The 15,056-nt window shown below is 33.4% G+C and overlaps 3 protein-coding genes across 3 annotated transcripts; 2 read left to right on the forward strand and 1 right to left on the reverse strand.

Annotated features, from left to right (window-relative positions):
- The first annotated feature begins 1,075 nt into the window (after positions 1-1,075).
- Positions 1,076-3,085, forward strand: LOC133703139 (NAC transcription factor 56-like). Its single transcript, XM_062127575.1, has 3 exons — positions 1,076-1,445; positions 1,552-1,859; positions 1,999-3,085. The coding sequence occupies exons 1-3, from the start codon at positions 1,238-1,240 to the stop codon at positions 2,548-2,550; spliced, it is 1,068 nt and encodes a 355-aa protein (XP_061983559.1). The 5' UTR covers positions 1,076-1,237; the 3' UTR covers positions 2,551-3,085.
- A 4,079-nt stretch (positions 3,086-7,164) lies between these two features.
- LOC133702530 (uncharacterized) lies at positions 7,165-7,789 on the forward strand. The gene has a single exon (XM_062126829.1). The coding sequence runs from the start codon at positions 7,176-7,178 to the stop codon at positions 7,668-7,670; it is 495 nt and encodes a 164-aa protein (XP_061982813.1). The 5' UTR covers positions 7,165-7,175; the 3' UTR covers positions 7,671-7,789.
- A 976-nt stretch (positions 7,790-8,765) lies between these two features.
- LOC133703431 (uncharacterized) lies at positions 8,766-12,988 on the reverse strand. Its single transcript, XM_062127923.1, has 8 exons — positions 12,417-12,988; positions 11,574-11,714; positions 11,370-11,483; positions 11,108-11,281; positions 10,477-10,592; positions 9,516-9,600; positions 9,101-9,395; positions 8,766-9,008 (listed from the first exon to the last, which is right to left on the reverse strand). Exons 1-7 carry the CDS (start codon positions 12,891-12,893, stop codon positions 9,390-9,392), a joined length of 1,113 nt encoding a protein of 370 aa, XP_061983907.1. The 5' UTR covers positions 12,894-12,988; the 3' UTR covers positions 8,766-9,008; positions 9,101-9,389.
- Between the last annotated feature and the right edge of the window lie 2,068 nt (positions 12,989-15,056).

Raw genomic sequence — 15,056 nt, forward strand, 5'->3', positions numbered from 1 at the left:
ACCATCCACTCCCTTCGAGAAATTTAGCGTCTTATAGATCATTGAGTCCCTTTTTTTTATTTTGTAAAAGAAATGAAGTACTGAATTTTGATGCAAATATATAATTATGGACCAATAAAATGTGATATATACTTTATGCCCAACAAATATATATATATATATATGTATGTAACAATAAATAATATCCTCAAATTAATTTACATCATTCTTTACCAATTAGAATAATGATTTAATTCAGTTTTGATTTTGCTAATAAATTTGGACCAAAACCAAAGCAAAAGAATTAATTAATTGGAGACTGAAAGTCCTAAACATGTGCGAGAGCCAAACTAAAGGCATCTAATAAGTCTAACTAGCTAGTACCCAAGTCTAATAAATTGGCTTTAAAGGAGGGGGAGGACCAGGGGACCTTAAATTGGAGGGATTAAACCAAAAGCATGACATATTAGGGTGTGTTTGGGAAGTCCCCAAAATTTTTATTTTTTTTTTAAAATGAAAAAAAAATTATTTTTTTATATCGTTTTAATGTGTTAATATTAAAAATAAATTTTAAAAAATAAAAAAAATTATTTTAATATATTTCTAAATAAAAAATACTTTAAATTATTACCACTACCACAACTTAAATGCTTTGATCCCTCATCCACCACGCCTTAAACTCTCCTCCTACGTGTCGGGTTGTGCCATGACTTTAGGATTACACGTGTCTTTCTATCAATGGTTCTGTTCCTAGTTTGTGTCCATATCAGCTGCCCATCACCCCTGCATCACTCTCTTCTAACCGTTTATTTCCACAGATGGGCTGCACTTTTTTTTTAGTTTTTTTAAATTATTTTGATGCTTTAATATTAAAAAAATAAATTTAAAAAAATAAAAAAATATTATTATAAGATATTTTTAAATAAAATAAGATCTGTGTATGCTTTTGTCAACCTATGCATGAATTTAGCAGAGACAACATGGGTGATTAGGTCATCACAATAGTAAAATTACTAACTAACCCCTTCAACTCTATTACGTGTCAGATCATAATCCGAGGTTAAGATAAAGTCCCTTGGTTTTTAATTCTTGCCCTAAATACCCATCAGAAGTGGTAACTGTCCTTATAAAAGAAGGATCATGCCACTCAATGCAACATTTGAACCACCTCTCTAAATTGTAGCATGTTCTCTGATAATAAACCCTCTAAATCATCTCAGGACTCCTCAATTTCTCAAATTCGCCACTCCAGCAATTAATGGAAAGCAATGATTCATCCACAGGAGGTGCCGGAGGCGGCGGCGGCGGCTCTCAACAACCAAACCTTCCACCAGGGTTCCGGTTCCACCCCACAGATGAAGAGCTAGTTGTTCACTACCTCAAGAAAAAGACCACTTCTGCTCCTCTCCCTATGGCGATTATTGCAGAAGTTGATCTTTACAAGTTTGATCCATGGGAATTACCAGGTTACATCCAAATTTGCTAACTTGGAAATCCGATTCTTATTACTTATTGTGTACTATTATATATACATATAAAGCCTAATAAATGGTGGGTTCATCTTTTTTTCAGCTAAGGCCACGTTTGGTGAACAAGAATGGTACTTTTTTAGTCCGAGGGACCGGAAGTACCCAAATGGAACTAGGCCAAACAGGGCAGCAACTTCAGGGTATTGGAAGGCTACGGGAACTGATAAGCCAATATTAACTTTAGGTGGTACACAGAAAGTTGGGGTAAAAAAAGCCCTGGTCTTCTATGGTGGTAAGCCTCCTAAAGGGATCAAAACCAATTGGATCATGCACGAATACCGGTTAGCTGATAACAAAGTCAAAAACAAGCCACCAGGATGTGACTTGGGAAACAAGAAAAACTCCTTGAGGGTAATTAGTGATCACTTTCTACCGAGTTTTTTATTACATATGTATTGTCTTTTCACTTTGGATACTTTTCGAAAACACAGTAAGACTAATGGTGATTACTGTTTTTTGTTTGTTTGTTTGTTTTTACCTTTCTTTGTAGCTTGATGATTGGGTGTTATGTCGAATATACAAGAAAAACAACACACATAGACCAATAGATCACGATAAAGATGATTCTATGGATGATATTCTTGGATCAATACCGCCTTCGATACTGGTTGGTAACCATCAGAATGGAACACTTCATCTTGCTAAAGGCACAAATTATGAGACATTGCTTGACAATGACCATAATTTATTCGAAGGAATAATAAGCAGCAATGATGGCATCAGAAGCAGCAGTTCTATGTCTCACGTGGCTTCTTTAGTATCCAAGCCAGATCACCTACCCATGCTTCCACTCAAAAGAACACTCCCATCACTGTATTGGACCGACGAGGACATGGCTGTCCCTTCATCAAGTAAGAGATTTCAAGGGGATATTAATGGAGATGAAAGTGTTCTGGGGAATGATGGGAATAGTTCCATAGTTACTCTTCTCAGTCAACTTCCACAGACATCTCAATTGCACCAACAGACAATGCTGGGGTCTATGGGAAATGGAATTTTTAGGCCACCATATCAAATTCCAGGCATGAACTGGTACTCTTAAACTAATCTTAATTCATTGGTCTATGCATATATTATATTTAGACCTATGAATCCATTCCCAGTGGATAATATGAAGCATTCAAATAGTGATCAAGTTATATACTTGTTTATATAGACGGTCGTGGATTGATTAGTAGTTGTATCAGCTTTCCATTGGGGGTACATTGAGATTTTGATTGTTAGGAAGAGATTAGAGAGTCATTCAGTGGCCTCCAGTTTCTCCAAATGAAACATGTAGCTGCCAATTTGAAGCGAGGCCGTAGATACAATTCATATAGATGGAGATATTTATATATAGTTGCATATATATTATGTAAATGTTTGCTCTTATTATATTGTTATTCAGGAAGCAAAGAAAAATAGGAGGTGGGATCCTGATATTATAGAAAAATAAAATTGTTGGTCAGTGATATATATATAAAATTGTTCTGCTTTACGATTAAACCTTGTATATATGCACAACAGTTTATATTTATTAAAAGTTTCTTAATTATTCCAATAATATATATTATTGGTCATGGTTTGCCTTTGTTGTATATTTGTGTTCATCTTGATCATTTGATAATTAAGATTGTGCAATGAGTTCCTTTCATTGCTCAGTGATGCTTGGCGTTTAAAGATGGCATGCTTGACTCTTTTGCATAATTTTTTGTTGAATAAAACCCTAGAAGGTAAAAGCTCTTAGTTCTTTTGGTTACTTTATCTTTTCCAGCCATGTTCATGTTTGTGAAGAATCTGTAGAGGAGCATGTATGAATTCTGATTATGGCACTGGTATAATTTTCTTATGGGTTAATACGTACATATTTTTTGGGTTTGTAGCAAATCTGGAACACCATATTTCTTCGGAAACTTGATTTGTTCTTGGATTTTCCTTTTTTTCTTCAAAATACAACTTATTGCAAGAAAATAGTTCGAGACTTTGCGATTACTATCTTCCATGCTGGAGCATATAAATCCTGAGAAACTTGATAAATTTTCTAGTATGGAATTGTTGCATTCAACTGTTTATAATAAGAACAAGAATCATTAGCATTAATTCATAAGTAAATATTTAATCATTGTCTGAGAAATCAAGAAAAAGAAAACAAACGGGCTAATACGATTGAAATGGACCGATCTTAATTAATTACTATTAGTGACTTGTTTTTATTGTTCTTGTCTAGCCCTATGGTCTTGGAGTTCCTCTACCAGCTTATTTTATTACTATTGATCAAATAGAAACTGATTAATACATAACAAAAATTGTAGATGACACAAAGTAATACAATGTTGGTGATGTATCAGCTGCAGATGTTTAATATACTATAGGAACGTGACAAGATAATTGGCACACATTGTTGTCGCATGAGAAAGATTGATGATCTCGTGAGCAATAAGCAAAAACAAAACAAAAAAATTGATAAGTCGAAAATGAAGTTTACTGACCACTTCTTGGTTTTTCCTGGTGCAAAACTATCAAAAAATTATATAACTTAAGGACTAAGGTATGTCTTAATGCTGACTTCACAATCGTGAAAGTTATTTGCACAAACAAATACCAAGATTTGTTATTTTCTCAAGAAAAAAAAGGAAGGAAAGAAAGAAAGAAAGCTAAGATTTAGCTTGTTTGGATTGTATCCATACACATCTCTTAATTTCTTGAAAGATATTCATGGATAGTTCCTTGCAAGAATTTTCCATGAACTTTAATTTGTATGGAAAGCTATGGAGTCTGTGCACATGAGAGAGCTTTCTGATATATGCTTCTGGAGAAATAAAGCAACTATAGCAAGGGATCGAATTTACAGAAAGTTGATTTTCATTTATTCTAAGAATTAATTAAATATATTGTATCTTTGGTGTAATCTCCAAAAGAATGCTAGATATTTGAGGGTGGGTGTCCTTTTCTTGATCTCATCTGGCTAGTGATGAATGAATGATTAGACATAGCTAGCTAAGTATATTCCATGACCTAGAGGCGAAGGTCGCACAAATATTGACAACAAGAGGCTACCTGACAAATGGCTTTTATCTTGCTGACTATGGGACCAACTCACCATCATCATCAAAAGGAATCATTATCTTAGAACCACACAAAATTATTATCTCCTCTAATTGCATTCCTTTCCAAGGAAAGAGTACAGAACAGCTTTACAAAGAAATTAATTTATTACTGCTTAGTTTTGGAATGTAAATTGATATTTTGACAGAATTTTCCATTATCGTTGGATCCGAATCTCTTTTTTAGGATTATGCTTTCTATTAATTAGGCCTTGAAAGCTTTGCAAATATGATTTAGAGACGAATACTGGTTATAATTAGCTTCCACGATAATCTTTTTTTGACATGCATGCTTACATATGGCTTTCCTGTGATCGATGCTTTAAGAACATGAAATATTAACAAGTTGAGTGGTTAATTATCAACTTATCAAAAAGAAAAGAGGGGGCAGTCCTTCTTTCTTTCTCTGATCAGAGAGGTCTTCTTGCACCCAGGTCTTTCTCTCCAAAAAAAAATGGCCATTTTCAACATGGATATGCAGAGATCAGGAATGCTGTTTCATTTTCATAAATGAAGGTACCGAAAATGATGGGGTTCTCATTGACGAGGCCATGGCCAGCTAACTAATATTCTATACAATCTTAGGCCCATGATTGAGCTTGAAGATCTGTCAAGAGGGATTAACATCTTATTTTATCTGCGACCCACAAATTGACAGATGCTTCCCAAGCTGTTCCAGGCAGCTGAAAAGTACTCTGGACCATTGATGATTTCTAGTTGACAAGGGCCAAGATGCCCCATAATCCTGGCTTGTTATGGCAAATGGTAGGCAGCAATGTCTAGCTCATAGTTGAACATTTAGCCATGCCCCCACAGAGAAAAAAAAGGCAAGAAGATCAAGCTTATTAATCATACTTGTCAGTCATCATCATTACATGAATGAATAAATAATTGAGGATTTGGGTTGCATATAGCTGGCAGTGGGTTGGGCTTGGAATAACCGTGGGTATATATGTCATTCTTGGTGTATTATGGTAAAATGTTGCAGAGTAATTTTTAAAAGTTTTTTTAATTAAAAATATATTAAAATAATTTTTTTAAAAATCAACACATAAAATTATTGAAAAAGATAACTAAAATATAATTTGAAAAGCATAAACTATAATTTCGAATGGAAACTTCATTAAAAATCTATAAGCAAATTCTCTTGAAAATAACATGCTCCTTTGGGGAAGAAGAAGAAGAAGAGAAGAAGAAGAAGAAGCCAGGATGCCAGGTATGTTTGGTTGAGCTCATGCAAACAACTGCCTACCCTAATGAGAGTCGGTGGCCTAGCTAGGGGCCCATTGGGCTTCAATGAGAAAATTTCTTCCGAATTTGGGATACAAGAGAAATTAAGAAAAGGTCACTTACCGAGAGATTAGAAGTTTACAAATAAAGTATCGATTAGAAGTTTTAGATGCGGTTGAAGTTGAATTATCCTATGAAAATACCGAGAGATTTCAATCAAGCGAGGTGTTTACTATATAAAAAAAAAAAGTTGAGGTGTTTAATTAATAAACTAGAATGTTTGGAATCCAATTTATTTGAGTTCTAGAAGAAATAATCAAATGTTAGATTTTGTTACATTAAAACACTGTTTAATGACAAAAAAACAGTTCATGTTTTTCTAAGATTAATGCTCTTTCATTAATTTATTCTTAGTACGGTTTTTTTTTAATTATTAAGGGAAAACATGCATTTTTTTAATGTAAAGAAATCCTTAAATTAATTTTTACATATTGGTGGGGAGTCATTTTCTAGTCATAGCTATAGTTAGATCTCTTAATTGATGCATTGATGAGGGAAAAAATTCAATTTGTTTTTTCAAAATCAAAACTAGAACGATAAATAATAAGTTAAAGTAACATTAGGTTTAATTAATTTCCTCTCTTTTTGAGAGATCTCAAATCCCCTTTGTAATAAAAAAAAAATCTGAAATGATAACGTAAAATAAAATTAATTATCATTTACATCAAACACCCCAATGGTTATATATATATATATATAGAAAAACATTATATAGAAAAACAAGCAAATGAGATTCCGTAACTTTCCTTGAATTTATTGGTCATTCTATATATTAAATTCCTTTAAAACCGAATTGGAGAAGGGAGTAAATATCACTAATTAAGGGAAAAAAAAAAGTAAAGAAACTAGAAGAAGGAGGAGGAGAAGAAGGAGGTTTCATTTGAAATCTAATCTATTTAAAAATGTGGTTGTGGTTATTTTTTAAAATGATTTTCATTCTAAAATGTATTAAAATAATATTTTTTTTATTTTTTAAAAATTATTTTTAATATCAGAATATCAAAATGATCTAAAAATATTAATTTAAAATAAAAAATTAAAATTTAAAACTTTTATTTAAAAACGTTTTTAAAATCTAAAAATAAATAGGGTTGAGTTCGTGCTTGTGATGGGTAATGGTGATGAGTGATTGTCAACGAACCCACTAATATTCCGCGTAAAACATTGTGGTTTGACGAGTAGTCCATCATTTGAAAGTCAAAAAACAAAGGTTTGAATCCACCAAGCCTCAAATGACACTCTACCAAGTGTTTAACAAGTCAAGGTCTTCTTGCCAAGCCAACCATATGGAATCATGAGAAAATCTTTAAGAACAGCCTTGTCAAGACATGCATCATTGCATTTCTGTATAAAAAGCTTTCAACATGTGATAAACCAATTGTACGTGGCAAACGCAATTCTTCGCATAGCCAGCTCAAGATCATACCTCTCTTTCTCTCTCTCTTTCTTGGCTCACAAAATGGAATCCATGTCACAGAAACAGGCTAGAGGAAGGTTACAGCTTCCAACAAGACAAGCACTAGGTGAGGGCAGTAGGGTTAGAAGAAATAATCAAGTTGTATCGATACCTCCTAGGCCACGCTCAACTTGTACGTGCTCAAACCGTCCGGGGTCGGTCAGGTGTAGCAAGCATGGCTACATGGTGCCCGGTGACAAGTTGATCAGAAGACATCAAGCAAATAAAGAGATATTAAGAAGGGCATTAGCACCACCAAATCGGAGGTTAACCCTTCGGTGGTTTAACTTCCGGCCAACGCCTAGTCGGCTTTCTAACATGTCCATGGCCTAGTTAATTTGCAATATTTCGCTTCTTCTTTTTTTCTTCTTTTGTGAGTGAGTGTGAACAGATGGCTGTTCTGTATTTTTCTCAAAAAACGATTTTGTCTATATAAGAACTAATTAACAGCAGTTTTTTTTTTTTTCAACATCTTATGACTACTACATTAATATGGCATCGTTGTTTTTCAAGCTTCTGGGAAATCATATATCTGCTTGGATAGTCAATGTAATCTTGACACTTTCATACGGTATTGGTATGCTTCGTTGAATATTCAACTGAGAATAATAAATTAGTTCTTGAAGTTGTGTTGAATTTAGAAATTCACAAAGCTGACCTTTTCTTGGTGTTAAAAGGAGGGATGATTTGGTATTCTCCAAATTTCATTAAGAGAAGAAAAATCCCAGAAAATAAGATTAGTTAAAGCTAAAAATTATTGAAGTGCTTTTTAGAGTAGGAAAAGCTAAAAATTATTGAAGTGCTTTTTAGAGTAGTAAAAGCAAACATTTAGTGCATTTTGAAGATGTTATGTGGACGAGGGCGCATGCAGACACAATGTGCACGGAATCATGATCAAGCTGGATTAGAGCAGTGGACGCGTTTTGAAGTCCAAAAGATTTAGCTGGGTTAATATGAAAGCTATTATATATATATATATATATATATATATATATATATATAATAATTTAATTTTTTTATTTTTTTACTTCAATTGTTTTATTTTTATTTTCGGATCATTTTGATATGCTGATATTAAAAATAATTTTAAAAAAATAAAAAATATTATTTTAATATATTTCCGAGTAAATAACATTTTAAAAAACAATAATTCCCATATTCTCAAACATCTATTTAATCCAACCTTTTGTTTTTATGGTTTTTTTATGTTTTTTAAATATTAATTTATTTACTTTTTTCTTTCTTTTTAATCGGTTAAAGCCAAGTGTGAATCTTATTTTTTTTTTTAATGTACCTCAATTAATACTATAAACCCTAAAATTAACCTGTCACAAATCCTATATTGTTTTGATTTGCAATGTTATTATTTGTCTCGGCTGAGATTCTGTATCTAATTATTGTTTTTTTGCGTTAGAAAAAAGAAACGAATAACACGTAATTGATGATCGATCAGGGTTATATTGAGTGATAATAGAACCTACTACAATTGTCTGGATTGTTGGAATGGAGACAAGTAGTGAATCATTCAATCAAAAGCCTCTTATGTCCCAGTTGCTCCATCATCCACTTTCTTCCCTTCTCTAATGGCACTGCGACTGCAACTCGTTTTCTTTCTTATGGACGAGGGCAACTGTGGTTGCAGATAATCATCATTGTCTTTGTTAACTGTGCCTGCAGATTTGAGATTGAAGCTGCCATTGGAATGGTGGGTTTTGAAATTGTCTTTCATTTGGGTGATCAGGCATTTCTTTATATATGCTTACCTGGTAAATTCTTCTATGTTTCATGGAAACTTTCCATTACTATGATTTTTACAGCTGTTAGGAAGTATCTCAAGAAGAGTATAATAATCATCAATAAACATAAATACGCAAGGTTGCAAGATGCGTGGGGTATATACGATAGCCAGTCTGTCCAGCAACTTTCGGCATTGCTATTCTTGCATCAAGATATGGGGTCACGCTGTGGTCTCCTCTGTCAAAGCCCTCATGACAGCATTGAGCTGAGCAACTATCCCGTTTTCTATATTGCTCGTGATTTTTTGCACTTCATCTACTCCTGCGAAGAGAAAAAAAAAATGGGTTAGAAAAGGAGAAGACAACTCAAAGCATATCATAACTTCTTGTGCGGCCATGGGTGTATCGAAATAAGACAGTATAAAACAGTTATGCGGTATACCTCAGGGGAACCTTTGGACAGAGAACTGGAAGAAGCTTCTACTGTTGCCTCTGATATTCGTGCTTCTGATTTCTCGTTTGAATAACTACCAAAGTGAGAGAAAAAAAAATCAGCAGTTTTAGAACTCCAAACTCAAGTCAAAAAAACAAAAAATCCTTTTATCACCAGACCAAACAGAACAAGGACAGAGAAGACTTTGCTGTGCCATGTCATGTTAGAGAGCTTCTTGAGCTCAGGGAGATGCATGGTCCTCCGTGTCCACTTCTCCAACCCAAAAGCATAGACTTATGGGTTATGGGTTCATCTTATATACAAACACTTTGCTTTTATATTTATCACTCATATTTGCATCCAACATGTCGAGACCAAATACACGACGGTGTTTGGCATAACTTCTGCTTCTACTTTTAAGTGTTTTTCAAAAGTATTTTTGGCTTGAAAAAATATCAAATTAATGTTTTTTTATTGTTTTGTGATGTTTTGATATGCTGATGTCAAAAATTAAAAAACAAAATCTGAAAAAAATTCATTTTGATGCATTTTCAAGCGAAAAGCTATTTTGAAAAACACTCTGCACTACAATTCCAAATACCCCCAAGTACTGGAAGATTCTAAATAAATTTCTAGCAGAATTGTAGGAGAGACCACTGGAGATCTCCAAACCAGAAATTCATGTGAGAGAATTAGGAAACAAAAAACTTATATACATCCATATTTCACTCGGAAATATTTAGTGTATCAAAATTGTCTCTAAGAAATATATAAAAAAAAAAAAAAAACGTATCTCAGTTGTGCAATGGAAATATCCAGTGTGCTCGAATAACTGGGACTTATAACTGTTAATTATTCATCGAGCATGCGTTTCCTAATCACATTTCCTACGAAAAAGAGTCCATTAATGTCTTTCCAGTCTTCATTACCTAATGCATGACAGTTCAGAAAGAAACAATATGCTACTTACGTGGACAGTATGGTCACCCAGATGAGTTCTACACAATCCACCCAAAGGAGTCTTTGTTCTACAGGAACCACACCATATGTAATAAGATGAGCAAATGGCCAAAGCTTCCATCCTGCCTGAACAGTAGACCACATTAAACAGAACAAAATTAAGCCAGGTTGTGAGCAAGAAAAAACTAACTACTAAATTCTTGGGTTTCGATCCAATAGTCCAAGTAATAAACAAAAACCAGACTTCAAGCACATAATTCGGCTTAGATAAACTGAAAACGAAAATGCTCCTTGCCACGTGACCATTTTGAACAGAAAATCAACAAATTTGAAACTTGTTGAGTTGAGGCTTGTCAGTTATAAAATAATTTATGCGCTCATTAAAGTTTTAGAATGGTTGCAAACTAACATTTAAAATTATGAATAGAAGATAGAGCCATACAAATGAGACCACCATGCATATTAAATTCATGGGTCTCAAACATCCAACTATTAATGCAGAAAGGAAATATTCAAAACCAGTAATGTGGTTTTGCCAGATAGCAGTCTTTCTAACTCCATTACCAGGTGATAATAAGAGCAAACACTAGATCAAAGTTTGGTTCTGGACACAAAGAGGAAAGGGAAGAAGGTTCTCTTACTGTAAGCATCGGCCAAAATGTAGCTGTCAGTTCACTGAAAATGCTGGCGGGCGATTCCAGACGCAAGAATCCCAACACTGTGAAATAAATGCTGTTCCAAGCTGCTGCCCACAAAGTTTGGTCGAAGGCCACTTTGACAGGAACCACCCACCAATCTTGGAATGGAAAAAGCTCCTAGAAGACAGTAAATTGATTGAGTAAATCACTGAATACATCATTATGCCTATCAAACTTCAAAGGAAACTTGAAGTATGTTATTCACCTCGCAAAACTGGTAATAGTAATGTGAAAGGGAGCCGTGTAACGTAAAGCCAACAATGCCTGATCTAAACATTCTTGTGCGGTCAAACTCAAAAATTGGTTTACCTTCATAGCACTGAAGATGAAACAGAAACAACCAAGTAAAAGGATGTATACACAAGAAAAAATAGAATATCACAATATTGGTTTCACAACATTTACAAACCTGTGCAATCCAATCCCCAACGGAGTAGACCACACCACTAATCATCATTTTCGCTAAAACTGGGTTTGTCTTTAGAGCTTCCTCATAAGCAGACCAGTTGTGTTGAGGTGCATATCTTAATATTTCAAAGAGTGTCCACCCCTAGTAGAAAAGTGAAAAATAGATCTTGAAGATCTAGTGGATAAACAACTACAGAATTTAGGAATACAAAAAGACATCAAGAAAATAGATAACACATCCAATTATGTCATTCTGCAATGCTTACGGAAATGAGAAAAAAGAAAAGTTAACATCAATAGCATGCAACATCTTAAATTTAAAACACACCAAGAAGGTTTGGATGGATGAATTAAAACAACCAGAATACCAATTAAGGGTTTTAATGAATCTTCTGTACAAGAAACCAAGAATTCTCTCAAGTCTCAACTCCTTAATATCAAGCTGCATATGTTTGTTTGACCCATAAGTCCCAAATTTTATCACCATAACCACAATTTTCTAGCAGTCTTAGCCTCCTAGACAAAGTCAGCTTCCATAAAAAATCAGATCTGAATTGCAAAAATTGAGCAAAAGGTCACAAATCCAAAGCTAAAGGTGAAAGCCACAAAAATTATATTGCTTCAAAGCCAAGAAAAGGGAAATTAACTTGAAGCTACTTTTATCTCTCAAGAAAAGCTAAGCAGAAGAACATAAGAAGAAATGGAGATACCCTTGAATTGTCCAACATGAACAAATTTCATAAGTAGCATGACAACAACAAAAACAAAACTCTAAACAACATATAAAGCAACCAATTATGATTTGATTTGTCCTAAGACACATAATAAATAAGCTTTTACTTACGTGCCAGTAATCATGGTCAATTGTGAGCAACTTGGTAATAGCATAAGTACCAGCAGCAAGAACAATCGTTGCATTGATGGTCCTATCAATTAACCTCTCGGACTCCAATTCCCTCTGTCTAGTCTCTCCATCAAGACCAGAACTTGAAGCTGAAGAGAATCCTTCAAAAGAGAGCTGCCCTTCACTCCCCCCAAACCCACTCACCTGAGGAGCCAACTCGGTCCCTTCTCTCTCTACTTGACTCGCTGCCATCCCTTCTTGCTGGTCTACACTGTCACCACTTTGTACTGGAATAACATCAACCTCTTCTTGGAAAACAGAATTCAAGTGCCAGTTCGGTATGTTTCTAGAGAAAGCTTGGCTCTTTGGCAATTTTGGGGATAGAAACTGAGGGTTTTGCAGGTTTTTTGAAATGGTCTTTTTGGGTTTTGAAAGAGGAAGGAGACTGCGAGGAGAAATGGTGTGTAAAGCAGCCATTTTCTGGCTACCGAGTTGAGGTTGGGAGGAACTGAGTTGAGTTGATCGAGTTATCAATCTAACTGTTTGCTTCTCCAAATTGGAGTATGTGAAGTTAGTCAGGTTATAATAATTGGTTTTTGATTCGGTGCACTACTGACTATGATATCACATTAGCTTACTTGGGTTTATTTTGATGAACAACTGTGATGAGGGCTTGCTATGTGGGGTCAGGCAACAATAAATGCTGATTGGTATTGATGATGAGGAGATGAAATTCTATTTTGAGATAGAACGTAGAGGATAATTATTGGTTGAAATTATGAGATGATGAATGCATGCAGTCCACAAATAAAAGAAAGGCCAGCAGCAGCTCAATAATTGGGAAAATCTAAAATCAGTCCTCTAACCATACACGCAGTTTAACGAGATACCCAAACTAAATATTTAATCAGTTGAATCCTCTTAGAAATAGACGAGAACGCTTCCCATTATTATTATTAAAAGAAACTAAAAGGAGTGGTTATATTGCTCTGTATTGTTTGCTGTTGCTATAGATTTATTGGCAATACTATGTGAAACAGTGAAATGATAATTTTGTTTTTATTGACAAAACACAAATAGCCTTAAAAATAGAGGTATATGAGTCCTTTTTTTTCTATTTATTTGCATGGTAAAATAACTAATATGTCCTTTGAGTTAAAAAATAATGCAACGGTGGGAAAGGGCACTTTCAGTTATTTCATTTAAAGTGTGCAATGAAATTACCTAAATGTCCTTACATTGAAATTGTCTTTCCCTTTTAGTCAAAGGGTTTTATTTTCTTTTACACTTAGTTTTTCAGTAGTTACCAAGTCTCATTAGGGGCATTTTAGTATTTAGACATGAATATAATATTAATTTATTTATCAAATTTGGTGGCGCGTGAGTGCTCCCAAGCTATTCGGAATAAGAGTATAGCGTTATCTGATGGCCAAACTCCAGCTTTCACAACGACATTTTAATTCTCATGGCGTTGCCTCCATTATTTGGTAGCATGTATAACAAAAAAAATATTAGGTTTCGTATTGTTACCATTTTTTTTTTTCATTCCTTCTTTCCTCTCTCATCTTTCGTTTCAAAGCCTTCCCTGCACATTTTCAAAGTAATTCTTTAAATTTTTTTTTTGGATTTGGTTCCTATTTTTTTTTATTTCTTTTATTTTAAATAATCAATGGAATTGGAATTTTCTTTCCATTTAATCCTCATTCAATTTTCTTGTTTTTCATATTTAATCATCATTCTTTTGATTGTTAAATTTTTTTTAACCATTCTCTTGATTAAATTATTCTTTCAATTACATTCTTCAATATTTTATATTATTCTCTTAATTATTTTCTTAATTGCATCTCTTAATATTTTAACTCATTTTATTTTATGTCAGATTTATCCCTTATTCTTTTTATTGTTATTTGTTTTGTTTTTAATCCTTTTTTATTTAAACTTTCTTTTTTTATTATGTCCCTCAACATTTTATTTATCGGGATTTTGTTAATCTTTTGGGTCACAAGTTTGAAAGATTAGATCGGGTCACTCAGATGTTTTTTTTCAGACCCTCTTTTACAATTGATTTTTTTTTATTTCATCATTCTATGTGATCCTCTCAATCTCATGTGCCATGTCACAGGTTTCACGTGTTAACCCGACTTGACCCGCTCCAATATTGTTTTTTTTATTTTTTATTATTGTTACCTATTTTCTTATCATATTATTAAATTAATCAAAATTTAACCTGACTCTCAAGTTTTTCTTACTTTTATAAAAGCGTTATCATTGCCTAAATATTTTTTTAATACATTAAATTTTTTTTTGTATGGCTCATGGCATGGCACGGGCCCTAATCTAGTCAATATCTATTATTATTTTACATCTAAATTATATATAAATATATTTAATAATGTAGTATTTGGTTATTGTTTCAGGATAGAAATGATAGAGATAATAGAGACAAATGTGTTTGGATGACAAGGACACTGACATAAAAATAAATATGTCTTTATGATAATTTTAGAATGAATTTTATGTACTTCCAATAAAGGAGACGTATATCTAAAGATAATATTTATTACTTTTTAATTCCTAAAATATCATTGTAAACAACTCTCAATTTTAAAATTATTCAACTAATACATGTAAGGATAAAAA

Source organism: Populus nigra, chromosome 9 (assembly GCF_951802175.1).
Source record: "Populus nigra chromosome 9, ddPopNigr1.1, whole genome shotgun sequence".
NCBI lineage: Eukaryota > Viridiplantae > Streptophyta > Magnoliopsida > Malpighiales > Salicaceae > Populus > Populus nigra.

What these genes read in the sequence shown, in the direction of transcription:
- LOC133703139 (XM_062127575.1), top strand. Translation starts at nt 1,238, where the DNA reads ATGGAAAGCAATGATTCATCCACAGGAGGTGCCGGAGGCGGCGGCGGC. An exon ending in TGATCCATGGGAATTACCAG is followed by an intron (nt 1,446 to 1,551) that starts GTTACATCCAAA and finishes TCTTTTTTTCAG; the next exon opens with CTAAGGCCACGTTTGGTGAA. An exon ending in ACAAGAAAAACTCCTTGAGG is followed by an intron (nt 1,860 to 1,998) that starts GTAATTAGTGAT and finishes CTTTCTTTGTAG; the next exon opens with CTTGATGATTGGGTGTTATG.
- LOC133702530 (XM_062126829.1), top strand. Translation starts at nt 7,176, where the DNA reads ATGAGAAAATCTTTAAGAACAGCCTTGTCAAGACATGCATCATTGCAT.
- LOC133703431 (XM_062127923.1), bottom strand. Translation starts at nt 12,893, where the DNA reads ATGGCTGCTTTACACACCATTTCTCCTCGCAGTCTCCTTCCTCTTTCA. An exon ending in TTGACCATGATTACTGGCAC is followed by an intron (nt 11,715 to 12,416) that starts GTAAGTAAAAGC and finishes CTTTTCTACTAG; the next exon opens with GGGTGGACACTCTTTGAAAT. An exon ending in TTGGGGATTGGATTGCACAG is followed by an intron (nt 11,484 to 11,573) that starts GTTTGTAAATGT and finishes TTTCATCTTCAG; the next exon opens with TGCTATGAAGGTAAACCAAT.